The sequence below is a fragment of the Salvia splendens genome, chromosome 22 (assembly GCF_004379255.2).
Source record: "Salvia splendens isolate huo1 chromosome 22, SspV2, whole genome shotgun sequence".
Taxonomy (NCBI): Eukaryota; Viridiplantae; Streptophyta; class Magnoliopsida; order Lamiales; family Lamiaceae; genus Salvia; species Salvia splendens.
The window spans coordinates 13916173-13933314 of NC_056053.1; the positions used below are offsets into that span (position 1 = coordinate 13916173).

The following is a 17142-nucleotide window of genomic DNA, read 5'->3' on the forward strand; positions in this document are numbered from 1 at the left end:
GTTCATTAAAGTTTGGGTGTATGTAAGTTTTACTCGCTATCTTTCTATTTTAACCTCCTCATTAAGTTTGTGGTCAAATCCTTTAAGTAAAATTGTAATTTTTTCATTTTTAAGTCAATTGTTGTAATTGATATATAATCTGCTTAAAAAAATGTTTCATTTTGCGTTGAATCACTCACGATTTGGACATTCTCTGAGAATAATAGCGGATTATAGTACAAATTTTATTTTCCTCCCAAATATGTATACGTGATCAGAAAATAGAGAGAATACGGAGAAAAACTGCATATATTTGATTTCAATTTAACCATACACTACAGCCGTGCACCATCAAAAGACGATCGGAAATCAAATGAAAACCACCAAAAATCACGCCGAATCCACCGCCTGAACGCGCTGCCTAGCGAGATATTTTTCCCTTCGTTCTCTCTGCGAGAGACCGATCAACATCAACATCAACATCAACATCAACATCATTTTTTATGTTACATGAAAGAAAGTTAACAATAAAAAAACTCACCCATTCATCTAAAACAAGGCCTTCGGCTATCATCTTCGGACCTGCATTTGCTCGGGGCTTTTTCCGGGTTTCTATTGCAGCATCGGCCTCAGCCAGCTGGCGCTCCAGCTTCTCAAGCGCCTACACCACACAATGTCATGGTAACACGAATGTGAAATAAGGCGATCGTTGATTTAAAACTTACCGGATTAGGGCGCTCGGGATCTAGGTAAACAACCTGCAGCACGCGCTCAACCACCACGTCATCCCTTTGCTCATCAAACTGCAGGCAAAAAAATCTCAAATAACTCGAAAAAAGGTCTGAGATTCGATATTAGTAGTTTGCAACACTTACCAGCTCAGGCACATAGTCGGTTCCTTGTTTCACCTTAAGACTGATGATTTTGAACTTAGCCTTGCGCTTCTGATTGCTTTGAGGAAGCTCCATGAACTTGAATACTGTCATTAAATGTATCAATTAAAATCATGATTTTGTTACTTTCATTTTCAATTAAAATCAATTATGTTTACCAGTAGCTATTAGGCTTTCTCCAGGAGCAAGGATGCCTCCAGGTGGTCTCATATAACTACTCTTTGGTGCAGTAGTTTGAAACTAATCACAAAAAAAAGTGAATTGAAATGTGAATGAACGATATAGTAAATACACGCGTAAAGTGATAGAGAACCAATTACTGGTCCATTAGACTTATACAGTAGTTTCAGTTCGATGTAGGATTTTTATTTAATTTAAAGTTAAAAAATTTCAAATAAAATAGGTGTTTAAGTATCAAAGTAAAGTAATTTCACATCAGACCTTGAAGGCAACGTGAGAGTTACTAGAATTGTTGATCCGGACAGCGCTTCGGCCCTGCTTTCCCGGTTCATCTTAAAAACGCAATCGCAGCGAAATTAAAATTAAAATGAAAATAAAAATTCAGTTGAGAAATGACACAACTAACATGGGAAGTAGAGTTTGTTGGAAGGATCGAGACTGAGCTTCCGCCGTCCAGGGAAGAGCAATCTCGCAATGAACGAGCGGCTAACGACGCCGTTTTGGTGTGACTGACTTTGCCACAGCCGGAAAATCCGCCACTTCTTGTGGCGGTCATCGTCAACTATTGCCATTTCCGACGATTCACTCACTTATTATCAAGTTTTGTGTGTTTTCTTTTTGAAGATAAGTCAATCCTTTATATACGCGTTTGTTGAATTTTCCTTTTTTCATAATAAAAAGAATCATTCATTGCGAATAGGGCAGTGGCATTCATTCTCATTTTCATTTACATGCCATTATCCTTGATGTCGGTGTGTTTGAGATAGGATCCTACCTTCATTTTCTATCAACAATAATTTTATATTTCATTCTTTGAAATCCATGATTATATTATTTACCGTTATTCCGCGATGTTAACTCTGGCGAAACGCGTCACGACAAGTTATATTGAAGTTGAACCCGTTATTTATGGATGTTAACTTTGGGGAAGCGTGTCGCGACAAAGTTATATTGAAGTTGAACCGTTATTTATGGATGTTAACTTTATCGCAATATGTCACAACAACTTTTGATGATCGAGAATGTATTTAATTTGTATCGAATTAAGACGATTCCTTAAGAATGCTGATAAATGTAACATTCTATGTATAACGTTGAAATATGGTGTTCCGGCTCAACATTTTCATATGGAAATAAGGTCGATTTTGTCTCATTGTTTGTACCATTTTCTCGAAAACGTCCACCGTTTAGATAATTACCATTTAATACTCTAAAAAAAGTCGGCTATTAAAATATCGACGTGGCCACTGAAATTACATGTTGATTTGGTAATCGACATGTAATTTTGAGTAATTAACATGTTATTTCGCCTTTCACATCAACATTTTGATTGTTTAAAAAAATTTTGCAAGACATTTTATTCTCAAAAGTGATGCGATGAGTATGAAATGGTAATTACCTACATAGTGAAATTTTAAGAAAACGCCCCAACGATTTCCCTTTCCACATCCAAATTTTACTACAACAAAAAAATCCGAACATTTTTTAATATAGTTAAGGATGCTAATTTGTGTTTCTAAATATACCACTAGCGTTTCAAACAGTGTCCTTAATGTTGGTATCCCTACTAAAATTATAGGACTCAAAGGGAAGCGTCCTAAAAAAGCAAAAGAATAAGTTCATTTGTTCTTAATTTAGGAACACTTTCTTTTGCGTCTTAAATTGTTGTTATTTTTTAAAATTTTCCAACGCAAGTAATTGCGTTTCAATTTTTGTCCCTAAAAAATAAGTTTTTTTTTTAGTTTTAAAATACTAATATACGGTGAGTTTTGTGTCCCTTAATGCATTAATTACAAATAGCTCAAGTTTCATTCATTAATGACAATTAACTCTTTCTAAAGATATGTCATGCATTTTTACGTTCTTATACTTTTGAAATTAATTCCATATAATACATTGCGTCCGGATACAGCTAAGAATTGAACTTTGGTCGGTGTTTATGGGATTTGTCGCTTTGCGCATTAAATCGTGTGCAAAAATGTATACCTATATAGGGTTGGGTTAGTGTGTTAACTAATTTACAGTAATAACCAATAACTTTCAATTCTGTGTATTAAAATTATGAATACAAAGACATAATTATATTAATACAATATGTAAATTTAAATATCAATACAAAAACATAATTTATCAACACAAGAAAGATTGATAAATTTATGTCTTTGTGTCGATATTTTTAACATACAAAATTGATATTTAGTTATTGCTGTAAAAAATTAGTATTTGATCATATATATATATTGTTTGTTGAAATAACCTTTTAGGGGAATTTATTGAATTTATAGTTGGGATTTAAGAAATTGAAATCGAATATTGCAGGTAACATTTAGATGAACACATGATAAGAAAAACACATTGCTACACGTATCTTTACGTACCAAAGGAGATAAAAATTAGAAATGAAGTAAATTTATGTAGTTATTTAATATAATTAATACAATTATAGGGTTAACAATTCAGTAACTACTTATGAATTAACTAGTAATCAAACTAAAACTGAATTATCGTCGGTAAATTGATAATTAAACTTTAATACTATAAGTTAATCGATGCCCCCTCTTCAAATATTAGCCAAATACTAAAAAATCAGTAAATTTTTGTTGATAAAACGTATTTTTCCGTTGGTGGCACTAATTACCGACTAAAATTACCAGTCGGTAAATTTCATGTTGGTAGTAATATTTATTGTCAGAAAATAGTCAGTCGGTGATTTTTCCGACGATGGATTTCCATCGTCGTTGAATTTTAGACAACATCCGTTGGTACTTACCGATGTAAGTACTCCGCACAAATTCCGTCAGCAATCCTTTAGATTTTTTTACAAATTAATTTAATAATTTACAACCTGAATCACCTCATTTATTTTGAGTTATAACATCAAATCAATAACAATAGGCAAGATAATAGAAATTTTTAGTTACAATCATTTAAAGATGTATGAGTTAAACAGAACCACATATCATGGAGCAAAGTAGAGAATATGTATTTAGTTTTTGATAAGTATAAAGTCTGTGAGACATGATGATGATTGGTGGGACTGTTCATGAACTGGTTGATCTTCTTCTCTTTCGTCGCCGCATAATTAATTTCCATTTTTACTCTTTGCACATTTAAATCTTGCCACAATCCCCCCCTCAATTCTTCCTTAATTGATATTTCCTCGCGCAATTCATCTCGCAAGGAAGGGTCCAAGCTGGAGCTGGTTGAGGTAGTTAGACTGTGTCGAGGTGTGTTGACCACGAGGCTAGGTTCCTATCCCAATCCCAAACATCCTCTTCTTCTTCTCGAGCTTTCCTCCAAAAACATCATTCATTAAAATATTACTCAAATTTGGGTTTTCTTCCTTTGTTGCTGCAATCGCTTGAAGAGAATAAGAAAAATTACATGGACTATAACTTGAAAGAGGAACTACACCTCAAAACTCAGATTGAGCAATTCTTTTGGGATTTTGCACATAACTGCTACTTGTTCTCATTCTTTGAAGTATACTATGTTAAACAAGGAAAAAGAGAGAATATTGTGGGATATCAATCACAATGATACTCCACAAATAGATAGATAGATAGATAGATACAATTAGGAAAATAGATTCATATCATTCCTTGTATACACTCCTGTAAAACCTTAGGGACAACATGTAAGATAAAATCATAAAGGTATTATCAATCATACTATTCTATCTACTATCTCTCTTCTCCTTAAACCATGCCTCGTTGTTGGAAAACTTTATTATGGTCCAACATAATAGTCTAAAGATGGTATAATATTTATGACTATTTATTAATTGACTCGATTACGTGATCTGCTAAGGTTTATTGGGTCAAACGATTATCTATAAAAGTATGATGACTATTGTGCAGATACTACTTTGGATAACTTGAATTTTGTTATGGATGAAATTAAAGTTATAATAAAGTTAGGTACTTATTCTCTAAATACATGGTTATGGTCCCCAAGTGCAATCTATAAATAGGTCAATAGATTCTCATTCCTATTGATCATACGTATAATTTCAAGACTTCACGTGAGAGAGCTTTGTCACTTGGAAGACTAATTTCCATACTTTAGAATCATCAACAACATCATGAATCCAAATTCATGTATGCTTCCACTTTATGTTTATCAATCTTATTCAACATGTATGATTTATGTGATGAATTATGTGAATGATTAATTTGATTCCAACAATTGGTATCAGAGCCAATCCATGTTGGATCGAATTGAATTCATATTCTGCTTAAAGTATTCAGTTATGGTAATTGTTAATGCACGCATGATTATATGTGTTTGTTCTATGGAATTGAGAATTCTATTTTACATGGCTTGGTTACTTGTATGTGATTAACTATACAGAGTACTTTTCATTGAATTCAATCTTTAGTCGGTGGAATTCTTCTCTCTGGATTAATTTATGATTGGTTCCATAATTTTGTTTGAAGAAAAGCTTTAGTGAAATACGTTAATTTTTGCCAAAAATTCTTTCAATTGGGTGTGTAATTTTTATAATTGGATTCTTTTCAAAAAAGGCTTTCATCAATCTTTATAATATGATTTGATGCGGTTGAGCCATCAATTTTGAAATCATGTGTCAGAATTTTTGGCAAAATTTTGGTGTTCTTAAGCACCATGTATTTCTGTTGGTTTTTTATTTTTGTGGTTGTGGCCAAATTCCGGCAAACGGTGTAGGTGCTGAGTCACCGATATTCATGGCATCAGTTGCGGCGCCGAAACGGTGCCTCTTTTCATAAAACGGTGCGTCTGTTTGTTTTGTGATTCAGTTTTTCAAAAGGCTTTCCAAAATAAAATAAAATAAAATTGTTGAAGTCACAAAATAAAATTTTTGCCGATAAACTGTTATGACTCAACTATTTAATTAATTGATTTAAATTGTTGGTCACCTTCCATGAGCCGCAACTTATGATTTCTTGTGGGCTAGTTTATTTGCATCTTTGTTTTGTTTAAATTATTAATTACACTTGCAGAATAGCCCAAAATTGAAAGTATAAAACAATTAATGTTTTTTAATTGTATTGGTTATTAAGTACTTATTTTGTTGTCTATTATTCTAAATGAATTAATTAAAGCATTAACTCGCCAAAGTGGGCTCTGATGTGTAGATTAATTTTATTTGGAGTGTAGAGGTTATTTGTACACTTGAAATACATGTGAATAGTTAATCGGCCCAAAGGAAGATTGTTATTTGGCCGTGTTTCGTGTATACTTTGTGGTAATAATATGAGATTATCCTTAAGTCATTGTGGCCACTAAGTCGGCCCAAATGAAGACTTATTGTTTGACAAGAAATGATTATCTATATTTTATTACTACATATTAAGATGTCACTTGCGAGTTATTATTTTGTCCAAAGATGAAATTTTAATGTTGTACCGACATCTTGAAATGGGAATTGTCATTATTTAATTTATTTACTTATTATTTACGTGAGCTAATTATTGTCCTACTTGTTATATTTGTTCTTTGCTAGCTCAAGAATCTGCTATTGGTTTTCTAAATTCCATTCCTGTGCTAAAAGGCAATACCTATGCATCATGGAGAAGCACGGTATTTATTGGTTTTGGGTTTGTAAATTTAGACTATGCACTTCGGACGGAGCAACCCGCCCCTCTTACTGATGAATGTTCCGATGAGGATAAACGGAATTTTGAGAGGTGGGAACACTCCAATCGCATGAGTCTTATGATTATGCAACATGCCATCCTTGAAAACTTTCGCGGTACTGTCCCGAAAGAAGCAACTGCTAAGGAATTCCTCAAGGCCATTGATATGAATTTCGCAAGCAATGAAAAGACCGAAACGGCTTCATTGATGCATAAACTTGTGACTATGAGGTATAATGGTCGGGGGGAAATTCGGGAGCACATTATGGAAATGTCAAACACTGCTTCAAAGCTTACGACACTTAATTTGACTATCAGTGATGATCAACCATTGCATTTGGTTATGATATCTCTTCCTCATCATTTTGATCACTTCAAAGTTAGTTACAATACTGTGAAGGATAAATGGTCATTGAATGAGTTGATTTCTCATTGTGTTCAAAAGGAAGAGAGGTTGAAGCAAAGTAAGACGGAAAGTGCTCACTTAGCAACAAGCTATAGGGGTAAACGAGGAAGGGAGAAAGAGGATTCTTTCCGAGTTTGCTAAGGGGAAGAGGATTCTTCCCGATTCCTCCAAAAATGTTGCGGGTCCATCTGCAAAACAGTTTAAGAAGGAAAGATTGGGTTCAGTTTGCTTCTTTTGCAAGAAAGATGGACACAAGAAGAATGATTGTGAAGAATATCACGCTTGGTGCGTGAAGAAGGGTACATTTTTCACTTATGTTTGTTCAAAAGTTAATTTAGCTTCTGTACTTGGACATACTTGGTGGTTAGATTCTAGTGCTGCTACTCACATAAGTGTGTCCATGCAGGGTTGCCTCCAGTGCCGAAAGCCGATTGATGCTGAAAGATTCATCTATGTGGGCGATGGCAAACAAGTTGAAGTGGAGGCAATAGGCACATTTAGATTATTACTAAAAACTGGTTGTTATTTGGATTTAGAACATACATTTGTTGTACCGTCATTTAGACGGAATTTAATTTCTATTTCTGTATTGGACAAATTCGGTGATACTTGTTCATTTAGAAATAGTAAATTTAGTCTTTATCTAAATTCAATTTTGGTTGGCACCGGTTCTCTTTCTTATGGTGATAATCTTTATTTGCTTAATACTATTACTTCATTTAATGAAGCCCTGCATGTGAACTCACAAGGTACAAAGCGTAAATTAATGAGTGAGAATTCTGCTACAATTTGGCACAAACGTTTGGGTCATATTTTCAAACGGAGAATAGAAAGACTTGTATCAGATGGAATTCTTACCATTCCCAATATGACAGACTTTCAAGTCTGTGTTGAGTGCATTAAGGGGAAACAAATAAACATTAGGAGATTTGAAGCTAATCGGACTACAGACATCTTAGAACTTATCCATACAGATATCTGTGGACCGTTCCCTACTGCTTCTTGGAATGATCAATGATATTTTATTACATTCATAGACGATTATTCCAGATATGGTTATTTATATCTAATAAGTAAAAAATCTCAAGCACTAGGTACGTTCAAGAGTTATAAGGCCGAGTTTGAAAATCAACTTGGCAAAAGAATTAAGAATGTCAGATCTGACCGTGGTGGAGAATACTATGGTAGATATGATGGCTCAGGTGAACAATGTCCAGGACCCTTTGCCAGATTTCTCGAGGAATATGGAATCGTTCCCGGGTACACAATGCCGGTAGTCCTACCATGAATAGTGTAGCTGAAAGACGAAATAGAACCCTCAAGGATATGGTTAGAAGCATGATTAGTCATTCTAATTTGCCAGAATTCCTTTGGAGAGAGGCACTTAAGACCGCAGCATACATCCTAAACCGTGTACCTACTAAAGCAACTGCCGTAACCCCTTATGAATTATGGACGGGCAAAAAGCCCAGCTTAGGTCATTTACATGTTTGGGGTTGTCCAGCAGAAGCTCAGCCTTATAGGCCACATGAGCATAAATTGGACTCTAAAACGGTAAGTTGTTACTTTGTAGGTTATCCTGAGCGGTCAAGGGGTTTCAAGTTCTATGATCCCACAACTAGATCATTTTTCGAGACGAATAATGCAAGGTTCTTTGAGGAAGTTGAGTTTGGGGGGAAGATGGTATGAAGAATGTTGTCTTTGAAGAAGAAGTAATTTCACTTCCCTTCATTCCAGAACAAGACGACACTCTTGTAATTCCTATTCCGCCTCCCGAACAACAACATGAAGAACAACCTCAACCTCCTTAAGAACATGACGAAGCAGTGCCACTAAGAAGATCCACTAGAGTGAGGAGACCTGCAATATCTACAGATGAATATATTGTATATCTCCAAGAGCATGAGGTAGACATTGGAGTGATGGAAGTTGATCAAGTCACTTTCCGTCAAACCATTGAAAGCTCTAATGCTCAAAAGTGGATCGATGCTATGATCGAAGAGATTAAGTCTATGCAAAGCAATGACGTTTGGGATCTTGTCCCATTGCTTGAAGGTGCAAAACCCGTTGGTTGCAAGTAGATTTTTAAGACCAAACGGGATTTGCAAGGCAATGTGGAAAGATATAAGGCTTGTCTTGTAGCAAAAGGCTTTACTCAAAAAGAAGGCATCGATTTTACCGAGACTTTCTCTCCAGTTTCAACGAAAGACTCATTCAGAATAATCATGGCACTAGTGGCTCATTTTAATTTGGAGCTACATCAGATGGATGTAAAGACATCGTTTCTTAATGGCGACATTACAGAAATGATTTATATGGTGCAACCTGAAAACTTTGTGTCTGGTGACCCAAAGAAAATGGTATGCAAACTTAAGAAATCAATCTATGGTCTAACAAGTGTCTCGTCGGTGGTATGTTAAATTTTATCAAATTGTTGTGTCATTTGGTTTTGAGACAAATCCAGTTGATGAATGCATATACTATAAGTTCAGTGGGAGCAAATTCATTTTCCCGGTTCTATATGTAGACGATATTCTACTTGCTTGCAATGATGTAGATTTATTACGTGACACCAAGAAATTTCTTTCAAGAAAATTCGAAATGAAAGACCTTGGTAATGCGTCTTTTGTATTAGGAATCCAAATACATCGAGATCGTTCCTTAGGTGTACTTGGATTATCACAAAAGAGCTACATCGATAAAGTATTGGCAAGATTTGGTATGAAGGATTATAGACCAGGATATACCCCTGTGGCTAAAGGTGATAAATTCAGTTTAAATCAATGCCCTGAAAATGAGCTTGCAAGAAAGGAAATGGAATTACATCCCTATGCATCAGCTGTGGGAAGTCTTATGTATGCACAAGTATGCACACGTCCGGATATTGCGTTCATAGTAGGCATGCTAGGCAGATATTTGAATAATCCCGGTATGGATCATTGGAAAGCAATCAAACGTGTTTTGTGGTATCTGCAAAGAACAAAGGATTATATGCTCACTTATAGGAAATCGGATCAGCTTGAGATCATTGGGTATTCTGATTCGGATTTCGTGGGATGCCAAGACAGTCGTAGATCCACGTCAGGTTATGTTTTCATGCTAGCCGGAGGGGCTATATCTTGGAAAAGTGTTAAACAAACATTGATAGCCACCTCTACAATGGAAGAAGAATTCATAGCTTGTTTTGAGGCATCACAACATGGAGTATGGCTGCGAAACTTTATTCAAGGACTGCAAATTGTGGATAGTATTGAAAGACCACTCAAGTTATATTGTGACAATAAGTCCGCAGTCATGTACTCCAACAACAATAGGAGCTCGTCGAAGTTTAAACACATTGACATCAAGTTCCTTGCTGTTAAGGATAGAATTCAGAGTAGACAATTGCAAATTGAACACTTAGGTTCGACTTCCATGTTTGCGGAACCTTTTACTAAAGGTTTACCGCCTTCAGTCTTTCATGAGCATGTATTTTACATGGGTGTTCGACCTTGTGATACTTTGGTTTAGTGGGAGTTTATGTTCATCTATGTAATAATATTGAATTTCAATTATATTAAGTGCACACCTTAGTTACTTTGGTTTTAGTTACTTTGAATTATGCTTTGGTATTTTCTGATCTCACTATAGTTTCAGAGGACCAGTTGAAAATAGACATGCAAAAGATCACATAGCATGTAATTTTCATGCCGCACACTCATATTTTGATTTGTGTTGCTGGATGTGTGGATATTTGTGATCACTGATGAGTTTAGTCATGTATACGTGTTGTGACTTAAACTTCTTTGGTTCTATATTAACATGTTCAGTAGACTGGATCGGTAAGGATGATTAATATAAATAGTAAGCGCGCAACTTTAGTAATGAACAATCATTTGGTGACTTTTATGTTGGCCCAAGTGGGAGATTGTTGGAACATTTTATTATGGCCCAACATAATAGTCTAAAGATCGTATAATATTTATGGCTATTTATTGATTGACTCGATTACGTGATCTACTAAGGTTATATAATTTATAGGGTCAAACGATTATCTATAAAAGTATGAGGACTATTGTGCAGATACTACTTTGGATAACTTTAATTTTGTTATGGGTGAAATTAAAGTTATAATAAAGTTAGAGACTTATTCTCTAAATACATGGTTATGGTCCCCAAGTGCAACCTATAAATAGGTCAATAGATTCCCATTCCTATTGATCAGACGTATAATTTCAAGACTTCACAGATAACAGAGAATCTGTGAGAGAGCGTTGTCACTTGGAAGACTAATTTCCATATTTCAGAATCATCAACAACATGGTGAATCCAAATCCATGTACGCTTCCGCTTTATGTTTATCAATCTTATTCAACATATATGATTTATGTGATGAATTATGCGAATCATTAATTTGATTCCAACATGATACACCATTGAAGATGGTATCAGAGCAAGGGTGAGACTCGGAGTATTCTCATCACCGTCTCGGAACAATCTCGAACCTCTAACCAAAATTTGGCAGTCCCTGTCAAAACCAGTAAACAAGTCAAATAACGAAAAACCACCAAAACCATCGGAAACAGAGAAATTCGCTCGAATGTTTGCCGAATTCATGCGCACAAGTATTGCGCATAACCAACATCAAATAATACCCACAAATACTCCAGACCCAAAACTAGAAACCCACATAATCGGCTCCTCACCGTTACTGATCGGAGAAAAACTAAACGGTGAGAATTACCCTCTTTGGGTTGTCCTCATGAAGGCGGCAATCAGCGGGAGAGGAATGATCTCTCACATCACTGGATTCCCATCCCCTCCGGCAAAGACTGACCAAGCCTTCGAACGATGGCAGAAGGCGGACCACTGCATATTAACGTGGTTCATTCACAACATGAAACCAAAGTTGGTCAGCCGTGTGTCTCAATACCCGACGGGTGATGGCTAGAGACATATGGACCAACTTAGAAGTCATGTATGCTAGTGGAGGCGATATGATCCAAGTGTACAACCTGTATGCAAAGGCAACCACATTAAAACAGAAGGAGGAATCCCTTGAGGACTTATGGACAACCCTGAATGATATATGGACGTATGGACAACCCTGAACGATATATGGATCTCCATAGATCGGAGGTACCCGAACACAATAAAGTATGCAGAATACATCAACATATACAACACCAAGAAACAAGAATAAAGGTTGTTTCGACTGTTAGTAGCCCTAAATGGAAAATACGAAGGCATCAAGAAAATAATACTCATAACCGAACCAATTCCCTCGGTGGATGCCGCATATGCCATCCTCCGGCGAGAGGATGCCAGATCAAGTGTCCTACAGTCAGGAGCCTCTGTCACTCCGTTCCCATTGAGGGAAACAAACACGCGAGACTTGCTTCGAACTCCATGGATACCCGGAGTGGTGGCCAACAATAAATTTTTGCCAACACCGTTCAGAGGAAGACGGGTGGCCACATCGGTAGTCGGAAGAGAAGGAGTGCCTGTCGCCGCCATTGGCAGAAACCCAGGGGCCGCTATCAACTGAGGCGGCAACCCCGGAATAGATGGGACGATAGCCAGAAGAGGACGGGGCGCAGCTTTACAAAACATGGAGGATTCTGAAGTGGAGGTGTCGGACCTAGATGAAGGTAAATTAGGGTTGGGGAATTTATTCCTATGCCCTCAATCTTCTAAGGCACGAAAGAACATATAACATACTACTTCCTCCGTCTGCGAAATATTGTCCACATTTGACTCAACGCGTGTTTTAAGAAATGTGAAGAAAAGTGAATGGAAAAAATTAGTGGAACGTGAGTTCCACATTTATATATTAGTTTTATAATAGAATGTGAGTGTAATGAGTTAGTGGAAAGTGAGCTCCATTTACCAAAAATGGAAAAAAAGCAAAGCAAAGGTGGACAACATTTCACGGACGGGGGAATATTGATGATTTATTAGCGAAACATAATTGGTCTCTATCCAATATGAGAGGCCAAGGATACGATGGAGTGGGTTAAAATTCTTAATATTGCAAGAAAATCCTTATGTCATGTATATCCGTCCCTTTCACACACTCGAATTAATAATTATTGTTTACTAAGGGTGCTAGAAGTGTTAATAAAGTTTTTAACTATATCTCTATGATTGTGAATATGGTTGAGGCATCTACTAACAGAAAGGATCAATTTAGGAAGTTGCAACATGAAAGATTAGTTGCATAACTTAAAAATGAAGAAGTGACTAGTGGAAGAGATCAAAATCAAGAAACTAGTTTGGTAAGACCAAGAGACACTCGTTGGGACTCACATTATTCTACATTGGTTTGTTTTTGCTCCATTTGGCCTTAGGTTGAGAAAGTGTTAGAAAATGTTATAGATGATGCCACTTCTTCTGATAATAGAAGTACTAGTGAAGACTTGATTGAAATGATTGATACTTATGACTTTGTTTTTACTTTGAACTTGATGAAACACTTATTACGAACTATTAATGAATTGTCTCTTTCCTTATAATGGAAAGATTAAAACATTGTACAAGTCATATCATTGATCTAAAGTGTGAAAGATCAATTGCAAATGGATGGAGCAAAGTCATATCATTGATCCAAAGTCATATTAGGCCAAACAAATAGATTTTGTGAGTTGTACAATATTTTGCTAGTTATTATATAGAGGACATTATACCAGGTCATGGTTGGAAAACGCATGGAGCAAAGTTGATAACAAATTTACGTCATTATCGTGTAAAGATTTTTTATCTGGTAATCTAATATTTTTATTCATGTTGTTTATCGATATATTTACTTGTCATTAAGTTATGGTAGCTGCAATATTAAGGTTGTTAATTTAACTACTATATAAGGGATGGATACTCGGTTTTTTAAAGATAGCGTCAACTTAGGGATATGGGTGCATTAGGATGATAGCTGGAGATCGAATGATAACAAATAGCTGAATGTGGACCACATATATTGGATTGTGCATTTTATAAACTAAATACATAATTTTCAGAAATTTAGGAGGGTATTTTAGTCACTGAGGCTAATTTAACAATCACATATCCTACATTTATTAGCTTTCAATCCACTTCCTCTCTCTTAAAAATTATCTTAAAAATTTGAATTTCACATAACTCTCTGAATTAAAATTATTTAAAAAAAATTATAGTATCAAATTGAAAATTTTATGAGGATTCTAACTAATTCATAATTGCATAGTGTTACATTAAAGGCTGAAAAAATGATATTAGGATAGGAACAATGATATTGTTTTTGTGGGATGGCATCATATCAATTTATAAACAGAATATATCATTTTTATACAGTAAAAATATCATTTATAATTCCTCAATATATCATTTCACAGTTAAAACAACAACCAAACAAATCAGCGACACCATATCCTTTTTATAAAAATATAATTTCACATTCAAAATAACAACCAAACACATAATTAATTATGAAAAATTTATAGAGTTGTAGTGTTGTTAGGTTGTTGTTTAAATCGGAAAGGATAATTTGAGTGGTGAGAAATGATTACGGGTTAAAATGATATAGAATGCAATCCGCCTATATTCACAATGCAATCTGCCGAAATCCATCTACAACATCCACTTATGTATATTGCATTGTAGCGTCTATAATTTAGCATGTTGCATGCCACGTGGCAGCATGAGGTTTGAAGTATGTTGACATTTCAAGGAAGGATTCATCCCCTAATTCTTCCTGTTTTCAACTATGGAAAATTTCAGTGGAAACCCTCCCGTAATTTATTTCTAGATCCGCTAGTTACTCAATCAAATATTTATGAGTTATTCTCGCCCATTTTGATTATAATGTTAAGAAGAGAACTTCGACCGTTAGATACTAAATTATAGTCATAACAGTGGGACGGATGGAGTATAAAAAAGAATAAAATATTAAGTGGAGAGAATAAAGTAAGAGAGATTAATAAAATAGAAATAAAAAAATTTTCATTTTTAGTGATGGTCATGTTAATTGGGACAAACCAAAAAGGAAATTGAGTTATCTCCAATAGGACCGGGGGAGTATAAAAAAGTAAAAATTATATTTTTAAAATATTAACAAAGGGGTAAGATCGTTATTCTGTTATCATATGATAATTTTCGTAGTTTTTTTTATATCAACATAGTGTATTACAAATATCAACACATGAGTATTTCAACGCAAGTACACGAAAATATCAACACATGAGTATTTCAACGCAAGTACACGAAAATATCAACACAATTTTATTGATACTGTACATGCATTATATTGAAAAAATTTGATGTATAGTATGTTGATATAAAACTGCTTATTAACATTTACGATTGAAATAAAAATTATCAAATTTTATTATCCGAGCATATGTAATTGAGTTCTCGTTAGAATCCTTATAAAATTATCTTTAATTTGATAGTATATTTTTTGTGAAAAAGTAATTATTATCAAGAGAATTATGTTAATTTAATGTTTTGAGATGAATTTAAGGAGAGAGAAAGAAATTAGTTTTAACTACCATGTATAAGAATTGAAATTATAACCCGTTATAATTTATTTAATACTCCCCCCGTCCATGAAATAATGTCCCAGCTATTTTGGGATGTCCGCCATTTAATTTCCCATTTGCTTTTTTTCATTTTAGGTAATGAGACCAACCACCTAACTCATTGTACTCACATTTTATTATAATATCAATATCAATATGATAAAAGTGGAGTCCACTTTCCACTAACTTATTTTCGCATTTTTTTCACAAAGTCAAACAATTTCTTAAAACCTGTGCCAAATCAAAATGAGACTGTAAATGACAGACGAAGGAATAATTTTTTAAATTAGAAATATTATCCACGCATTATTATTTCAACTACTAGATTTTCTAATCTAAAAACTAAGAATTAGTTTATATTTGAAATTACTAATTGATTAGCAATTAATTTTAACATAGATTTTCTAATCTAATAATTAAGAATTAGTTTTTATTTAAAATTACTGATTTATTAGCAATTGATTATAACATGATATCTTAATTATATGTTTTTGTTCATCATACTATGACCAAACATTACATAAGGTTCCTAAATAAATTAGAATTAAATTGCAGATGATGCCAATTTAATGAGGTCGGTTAGTTAGTTAGTGTAGATTTGTTAAGTGATAGGCTTTAATTATGTATTTAATTATATTCGACAGCTGATTATTAGACTTATTCATTACTTGGTTAGTCATACAGGAGAAGCTTTTTTCGTAGTATTTGATAAATGAGTTTGCTTTAATTGGTAAATATCAAAGAGAAATGATTTTTAGATATAATGACAATGCCATAATAAGGCTAAACAGTAATATGACATTGTATTTTATTTTTAATAAAATTTATATTTTATAAAGGTACTTTTTTCCCCTTGCATCTAGAAAAACGAAAAGTTGTATAAGAGGTATTAATTACAATCTTAAATAAGAATGGCTTAATTATAGGAAATATATGGAAGACATGGATTAATATTTAAATATATTCTTAAAGAAGTTAGAAGATTATTGAAACTGAGACCCTAATTATTTTTTTAACGTAGTTGATTTAAAATTTTGTAATTTGCTTGAAAATTAAATTAATGAATGTATAAATAAAATTTTATCTATTTCACCTATTTTTTGTTAAAATGAAAAAGTAATAAAACAAATAATTTTAAAATATTAAAAAGTCAAATGCTTGGATAATTTTATAAAAAAACAAATTTAATACTATTTGCTCTTTCGGTCATGTTCATTTTGGTCCGTCCACGAAATTAGTATCGTTATTATTTACGGAAATTTCTTCAATCTTTATCTCTTTCTCACTCCTACTTTATCCATTAATTTTTGAAACGTTGCGTCAAACATCGATCAAAAAAATAATCATATCTAGTTAACCCGTTTGTTTAATATGTTAAAGCTATAAAGTTAGTACTTTCTCTTTTTCTTTATAAAATATTAGCGTTCTTAGTTCAATCACTATAATAAGAGCCAAATTCAAATTTGATACTATATGAAAATACTAATTGAGTTTACGATTTTAATTTGAATTCTTTACTTTTCAAAATTTAAATT

General features: G+C 34.0%; 1 protein-coding gene across 1 annotated transcript; it reads right to left on the reverse strand.

Moving 5' to 3' along the window:
* Positions 1-274: 274 nt before the first annotated feature.
* LOC121786447 (vesicle-associated protein 4-1-like) lies at positions 275-1633 on the reverse strand. Its single transcript, XM_042185096.1, has 7 exons — positions 1459-1633; positions 1314-1384; positions 1031-1112; positions 855-958; positions 705-782; positions 521-640; positions 275-429 (listed from the first exon to the last, which is right to left on the reverse strand). Exons 1-7 carry the CDS (start codon positions 1622-1624, stop codon positions 370-372), a joined length of 681 nt encoding a protein of 226 aa, XP_042041030.1. The 5' UTR covers positions 1625-1633; the 3' UTR covers positions 275-369.
* Positions 1634-17142: the final 15509 nt, after the last annotated feature.

Excerpts from the sequence above, each read along its gene's own strand:
- LOC121786447 (XM_042185096.1), bottom strand. The coding sequence starts at position 1,624 with ATGGCAATAGTTGACGATGACCGCCACAAGAAGTGGCGGATTTTCCGG. Across the intron at positions 1,385-1,458 it reads CAACAAACTCTACTTCCCAT|ATGAACCGGGAAAGCAGGGC; the intron begins GTTAGTTGTGTC and ends TGCGTTTTTAAG. Across the intron at positions 641-704 it reads ATCCCGAGCGCCCTAATCCG|GCGCTTGAGAAGCTGGAGCG; the intron begins GTAAGTTTTAAA and ends TGTGTGGTGTAG.